A 7,605-nucleotide genomic window follows, 5' to 3' on the forward strand; every position below is an offset into this window, starting at 1 on the left:
TACGCGCCCGACTCTCCTGCTGATTTGTTGACCAAGAGCTTTGGTTGCTTAACCCTTACCACACGTTAACCAACTTTATTTGCCATGACGACAATCTACCCTTACCCTAACCATACAGTAGTTGTCATATATTGTAAAAATGACAACTACTTAAATTTAAATTGCCATTAAACGTAAGAAAATGTCACTAATGCTATCTGGGGTGTCACAGAATCATCTAATATGGTCTGACTTGTTCGGCAACGGGGTTATGATTTGAGTCCCTATCCATCCCAAGTCCCAAGCAGCCAACACACTCCTGAACGTGCAGTCTGATTTATTTACATTGCAGGATAGTGAAGTAGTGATAATTTGAATAATTTCCCCCGGGGATTATTAAAATATCTCTGATTCTGATAGAGATGGATACATAAGGCTTCATGGAGCTTCATGAGCTTCATACATTAGTTGTATTTGTTGAACCCACTAGGTCAGTGCTGCCCAACCCGGCTCCTGAATCTAATGATGTGCTCGTTATCAAGCAGCTGAAGTGTGTCACAGGTTTGAAAATCGTCAGACTCAAGTGTGTAAGAGCAGGGAGAAACCTAAAACAAGCAGGACAGTGGCTCTCCAGGAGCAGGATTGGACACCCCCTGCACTAGGTGGAGCTCCTGGTTTAAAGAGAACGGCCTAGTGAACGGTGATTCAGTGTGTTTTCAACCCTTTGTTGAACATGGAGCTCCAGCTAGTGGACATCACTACGGTGAACTAATCACTTCATTGAAACGCAGGATGGGCCAGGACCAAGAAAACCAACAGAAATATCCCAAACTAATTAAGAAATCAAAACAATCTCCCATATAGAGGACGAAAGAAACCAAAATACAATTACTAACCTACAGCAAAGTAGACGGCCCTCCTCTACTACCACCAGCAATATACAACCTCACAATGACATGTGTAGGCTGAGTGCAGAAGGTAGTCCCACCAATGGCACCTAGTTGCATCCGCACACATCCACATAGCAACACCCTGCCAGACAAACACACACACACACACACACACACACAATACGATGGTTACAAACGTGTCTGTTAGCCTTGAGAGAGATTGGCAGTTTATGCAACAACCTTCCCTATTGTTCACCCAAGGCATGCTGGGATAATCTCCAGCCCCTGACCCTTAATAGGACTAGGAAGTGGGTGTAAGGACGAGAGAGAGAGATGCGATCTCCAAAGTCTTTTACGCGCGTCCGCGTTTGACCGAATTTAGCCAGAACTGGACTTTTGGACCTCGGACGAGAGAGGACCCAGCCGTGATTACGTTGCATCTTCCCCGTCTTTTTTTTCTACACTATTTTCTACTGTTATTTATACTGTATTGTATTTATAAGAACATGGATGCCCCGAAGCTTTCCCTCGAGTGTTTTGTTTCGTTTTTTTTGATCGTACGATACGAAGCATCAGTCGAAGAGTTTGCCTTCACTTTCGAAGCCTTTTTTCTATTATCTGTTAAGCTAGCCGCTTTATCTGTCGCTCGGTGCACGAAATGTGCCACAGTGGAGTTTCTGTTTCCATCCATAGCTCTCTTCTGCGCTTCAACGCTTTCTCCGGTTACGTCGTCACTCATTGATGAGTCTCCGCCAATGTTTGTCTTCTATATCACAGATGTCTCAGTGCTGCATGTATCCGGCAAATATAGATACTTTATGACAACAAACGAAGGACAGAGAATCATTTTAAATTGTAATTTATTGAAAATGTAAAGACAATGTATGGAAATCTTGTTTTTAATGGGTTGATATGTTGCATAGATTCATTCACAGACAACGTTCTGCAAGAGGAATGGTTAATAACACCCCCGTTACACTGATATGTACGTTCATTGATAGCAGCTATTGTAGAAATATTTAAGGAATCATGAGGTGTCTACAGATAAGGTGTAGCAGCCGTTTGGTGTCAGTGTTTTTTTAAGCTGTTTGTTTATTTATTTATTTATTTATTTATGTTTAAAGGGAATTTAACTTAAGGGATGACTGGATGGTGGATGGATGGATGGATGGTGGGTGGATGGATGGATGGATGGATGGATGATGGATGATGGGTGGATGGATGGATGGTGGCCTGCTTTGCCAGGAAGTGACACTAAAGCATGCAGTTTATTTTGTTTCCTTTCTTCTTGTACAGAAGGTTGAAAGGTACGGCTGTGGTTTGTCTGAGAACGGGTTGCTAAATACTCAGGCTGTGCGATCGCCCCACCACCAAACCATACAACTGTTTATTCATCTCAATAAAAACGTCACTTTGATACTTTGCTGATATTGTGTGCGTATGTTGACCCAGACTGAAAAAAAGAAAAGACATGAAATGAAATCATCCTTGACCTTTGGAAGTCTGATCAAAAATCAATTTACCATCGCTCACTCATCTCACTCTTAGAAAAAAAACATCAGCCACATTTGGTGACTTTATTTGAGCTGGCGGCATCTGTCAGGGAGATGTGAATTTCCTGGGTTCATCACATACTTGAGTACATGTTATAACTAAGGGCGCACTCACACTGTCCTTCCGCACCGTGCCCCAGGCTTTAGGGTACTTGTCCCCCCCCTCCAGGCCCGTTTGTACTCACACTACCTGGGCCTCTCCTGTCCGTGGGTCATCACGCCGTAACACGTCACACGCATTGATGACGTCATGGCGATGCGTGGCTTTGTTTCCAGATCTTTCCGTAGACCTCTGAGTTTTTGTGCGTCTTGTCGACTGTTTTTGAATCTTTTCATCGACCAAATCTGCAGTAAACACTCCACCTCTGCATCACACCAACGTGAGCCTTTCACCGCCATTGTTTGAAATGTCCGCGCATGGTCCCTCCTTCTTTTTTCTGTCCCAACAGGCGCACAGGAAATGACGTGAGAGCCACCGTAGGCTTCGTGCTCGTGCTCGTACACGTGTGCACACTCGGGCTCGTACATGTGCAAACGTGCTCTACAAAAGGTGCGGAAGGACAGTGTGAGTGCGCCCTAAGAGCCAAATTGTAAAAATAATATTTAAGTTGTAATAAACTATAATCGCCTCCCTAGGGAGGTGTTCCAGGCACGTCCAGCTGGGAGGAGGCCTCGGGGAAGACCCAGGACCAGGTGGAGAGATTAGATCTCCACACTGGCCTGGGAACGCCTCAGGATCCCCCAGTTAGAGCTGGTTAATGTGGCCCGGGAAAGGGAAGTTTGGGGTCTCCTGCTGGAGCTGCTGCCCCCGAGACCCGACCCCAGATAAGAGGCTGAAGATGAGATGAATGTCAAGAGTGTTGAGCAACCGAGCAGAAATGAAGCTGTGTATTTTATTTATTTATTTTATTTAATTTACAGTGCCAAATCATAACCAAAGTTATCTCAGGACACTTTACAGAGTAGGTAAAGACCACACTCTATGACTTATTTATGATTTACAGAGACCCAACAATTCCCCCGTAAAATACGGTGGCAACGAAAACCTTCACTATAACAGACAGGAACGTCAGACAGACCCAGCTCTGTGGAGGACGCACATCTGTCTGCACCGGAGAGAGGAAGAGAAGAAAAGAGAGAGAGAGAGAGTTCCAGAGATGCAAGCAACCAAAGAGTAACAGTAACTACAATAATAGTTAAAGTAATGTGAATATGACTTACACGTTATGGCAGTTAATACAGCAGAACAGTAGAAACAAGCACAGCCAAGGTGTCAACATGACAATGACAATAACAATTGTTTAATATGAAGTTGAATTAGTAACATGCATTGATGAGACATGAATGATACACACAGACAGGATAAAAGCTCAGTAGTATCAGGAACAGGAACGATGTGTGTATGTTTGTGTGCACATGTGCATGAGGGGGAGAGAGAGATGAGGTGTGTGTGTGTTTGAGTGTGCACATGTGCGTGAGAGGGAGAGAGCGAGAGACGAGGTGTGTGTGTGTGTGTCTCTCTCTCTCTTTATGTCTCTAGACCAATTATTTTTGCAGCCTCTCTTCTTTGTTTCTTCCTCTGAAGTAAATTGAATTTAGGCTGTTTCCTTTTCAGAGGAGCACATGACCGTCCTGTGATTTTGTGTCTCCCGGTCAGCTGAGCTGTTGTCAGTGTGTGTGAGTTTTAGATCCCTGGCTGAACTTTGTTGAGGCACTTCGGGGCAAAATGCACCCGGTCCGTTGGTTCCTCGCAGTGCTGCTGGCAGCTGACGCCTCTGAGCTGTGTTGTGCCGGACCTCTGCACGCCCAGTGCAAAGTGGAATGGTGAGTTTTGTTTATATTGTGTTAGCAACCAAGCTAAGATAGCCTTTAATATATACTCATAAAGATAAGATGGATGCATGTTGTGACCACTGTACCTCATGGTTTATGATTACCTTATTTGAGATGGCTTCTGTTTAGCTCAAAGCAATTTCAGTCAAAAGCAACTGGACTTGGTTATTGGTCTTGGTCCAGTCCCAGCCTGGTCCTGGTCCTGGTCTTGGTCCAGTCCCAGCCTGGTCCTGGTCCTGGTCCTGGTCAGATGCGTACATGAACTGATGAAGCCTCTTGGATGAGAGGTGAAACGTCTTCTTAGACAAATAAACAAGTCCAGTTGCTTTTGACTGAAACTGCTTTGAGGAGAACGACGACCTGGACACATGAGAACATTCACAGGTTCCTGGTTCAAATCCCAGCTGGGGCCCTTCTGTGTGGATTTTGCATGTTCTCCCCGTGTCTGGGTGGGTTTTCTCCGGGTTCTCCGGTTTCCTCCCACAGTCCAAAGACGTGCAGGTGTTCGGTTCATTGATGACTCTAAATTGCCGGTAGGCGTGAATGGTTGTCTGTCTCTACGTGCCCTGCAACTGCCGCCCTGTCCTGTCGCTTCGCGCCCAAGGTCAGGCCCCCTGCGACCCCATTAGGGACAAGCAGTTGAAGATGGATTGACGGATGTTTTCAGTCAAACCAACTGTGTATTTGGTAACATTTTGGGAAGTAACATAATCATATGATCTCATTAGCTGTAATGAATTGAAGTAGGCAGTTAAATCCCAGAGCAGCCGAGACGTCATTTCTGATGAGATCTCCTTCAGCTGAGCCTCAGCCCTGAACACAAACTGGACTGAGACAAAATAAGAAGAAAGAAGAGCACTGGTGTCACTTTTACACACATTTTGACTCAGACCGTTCTTTTTCAGATAACTTTCCTTAAGAGAAGTTAGAGGAAATTACGTCCGAGCTCCTGTCTGAGATGAAAATGATTAATTGTGCAGCTTTTCTTGAATTTGATCTTTATTTTATTCTGAGTTCATACAATAAAAATATGAAACATTGGGAATAAACAATGGAAAAGGGGTGTTTAGCACATAAAAAGGTAATTACTGTTGCCACCAAAGTACTGCTGTAATATAAAGAAAGACAGAGCTGTCAGTGAAAGAGCAGCACTCACAGCTCATGTCCACTAGATGGCACCATTTCATTTACAATGAGAGAACACAGTACAGGCTTGGACCCAAACACACATTCAATGACTGCTTATTTTCCTCATGCAGGTACTTGGGGGTCCCATGCCAAGTGGTTTATGAATCCCTGGTGTCGCAGATTAAGAAGTGGAGAACCATGGCTGGCTGCACCATGGGAGGACAGAGGTGCCTGTACAAGGTGTGTGTTTGTTTGTGTCACAGACTTCAGTCTGGTTGACTGGAGGACAGCTGCTGAAGGACGCACTCCCACTGTGCGTCCGTCCCGTGCCCCGTGCTTTAGGGTCCTTGTCCCCCCCTCCAGGCCCGTCTGTACTCACACTACCTGGGCCTCGGAGAATGCTTCTTGCTGCCTATACGTCATCACGCCGTAACACGTCACACGCATTGATGACGTCATGGCGATGCGTGGCTTTGTTTCCAGATCTTTCCGTAGACCTCGGAGTTTTTGTGCGTCTCGTCGACTGTTTTTGAATCTTTTCATCGACCAAATCTGCAGTAAACACTCCACCTCCGCATCACACCAACGTGAACCTTTCGCCGCCATTGTTTTAAATGTCCGCGCATGGTCCCTCCTTCTTTTTTCTACGTCCCAACAGGCGCACAGGAAATGACCTCAGAACCGCCGTAGGCCTCGTGCTCGTACATGTGCGCACGCTCTTGCTCGTACATGTGCAAACAGACATGAAGCCCACCTCTGTCAATCCTGCTGACTTTGGTGGTCCACTGACTTTTCCCGCGGTTCCACCAACAGGTTGACATTTGTGGCTCAGACTCAAATATCTCTGCAACTTTCGGATGGATTGAAATTTCCTACATTTATTCAAAGTCACTAGAGGATTAATTGTAATGGCTGTGGAGACTTTACCTCTAATGAGACCAACAGGTCAAAGTTTTCACGTGTGCTGTGAAATATCTCAGTGTCAATCTACTTAATGGATTAGCAGATATTTTTTTACAGACCTACACAGTTGATGATGTATTCTTCTGACTGTGGCGATCCTCTGACTTTTCCTCTCAAAAAATAGATACTCGGAAAACAATCGTTATAAAAAATGTGTACTGGACCATGACTAACCTAATACAATTATTGAATATTTGTTGAACAGAGAGCTCCATCTAGTGGAAAATGCTTCATATAGCTTCATGAAGCCTCGTTTTCCCACACAATCCCTCAACAAACCAGCTAGTCCACTAAAACTGGCAGCAGCTCATTGTTAAATAACACATTGTTAAAAAAAATAGGAATCACTTGGTCCTTGGCAATACTATTGGTTTGTTGTACAATACAATTTGTGTATTGTCAATAGCTGACAGCTTCTGATGATTGGTAAAAGAGGTTGAGGGGTTTAACTAAATGTAATGGAAAGTTGTTATCATCTCTCTTTTCTTTGTAACTTTGACTTTGATCAATTGTCTCTGCAGCTGCAGTCTGCCTCTGTCCACTTCATATCAGCCAAACACACCACTCCCTTCAAGAGGAATGTGGACGTCATCAACTTCCGGCTGGTCCCCTTTCACTTCTTCACCTGCTGCCACGTCTCAGTAGGTTTTCAGCCCCCTCTTATCCATTATCTGACACGGTCTGGACAAGCAAACTAGCTAATTGACCACCATCATCCAACCACTGTCCAATTGTGTGCAGCCTTATCTGTTATTGAACACATCCAGTTGCACCTCTGTCTGTAGGCCATGTCCGTCTCTGAGACCTGGTATGCCGTTAAAGACCATGGCACCAACTACTGCAACCTCTACAACCTCCTGGAAGGTAAGAGAAACAATTGACGACCACATTACAAACCATTCACAGTTTACTCTGAGTTTGGGCCTGATGGACTGGAGGGGGCGGCCTCTCTGTCCCAGTGTAACCAGTCCACTCACTGGATCAGGGGTGTCCGATCCTGCTCCCTGAGCGCTACTGTCCTGCATGTTTTAGGTTTCTCCCTGCTCCGACACACCACTAACATGATGGGCTTTAAAGCGAGTTTTACCTTTCTGGCATTTTTGACACTTTTGTAATCTTACTGTAAAAGAAATCCACCAAGTGTTTAAACTCATCGATATTCAATTCTCATATATTTCTGATAAATGTTAAGTTGTCTTAATGTGTCAGATGCTCACTCCTGTTTCTCCTGTCATCTTTTAAACAGGAAGTGGCCTCAC

General features: G+C 44.8%; 1 protein-coding gene across 1 annotated transcript; it reads left to right on the plus strand.

Annotated features, from left to right (window-relative positions):
- Positions 1 to 4,148: 4,148 nt before the first annotated feature.
- On the plus strand, positions 4,149 to 7,131 carry LOC310963553 (uncharacterized protein; the record flags this gene model as incomplete). The annotated part of the gene is made up of 4 exons (XM_083936417.1): positions 4,149 to 4,246; positions 5,515 to 5,623; positions 6,868 to 6,987; positions 7,114 to 7,131. 4 exons carry the CDS (start codon positions 4,149 to 4,151, stop codon positions 7,129 to 7,131), a joined length of 345 nt encoding a protein of 114 aa, XP_083792543.1.
- Positions 7,132 to 7,605: the final 474 nt, after the last annotated feature.

Source organism: Echiichthys vipera (assembly GCF_963691815.1).
Source record: "Echiichthys vipera genome assembly, chromosome: 21".
NCBI lineage: Eukaryota > Metazoa > Chordata > Actinopteri > Perciformes > Trachinidae > Echiichthys > Echiichthys vipera.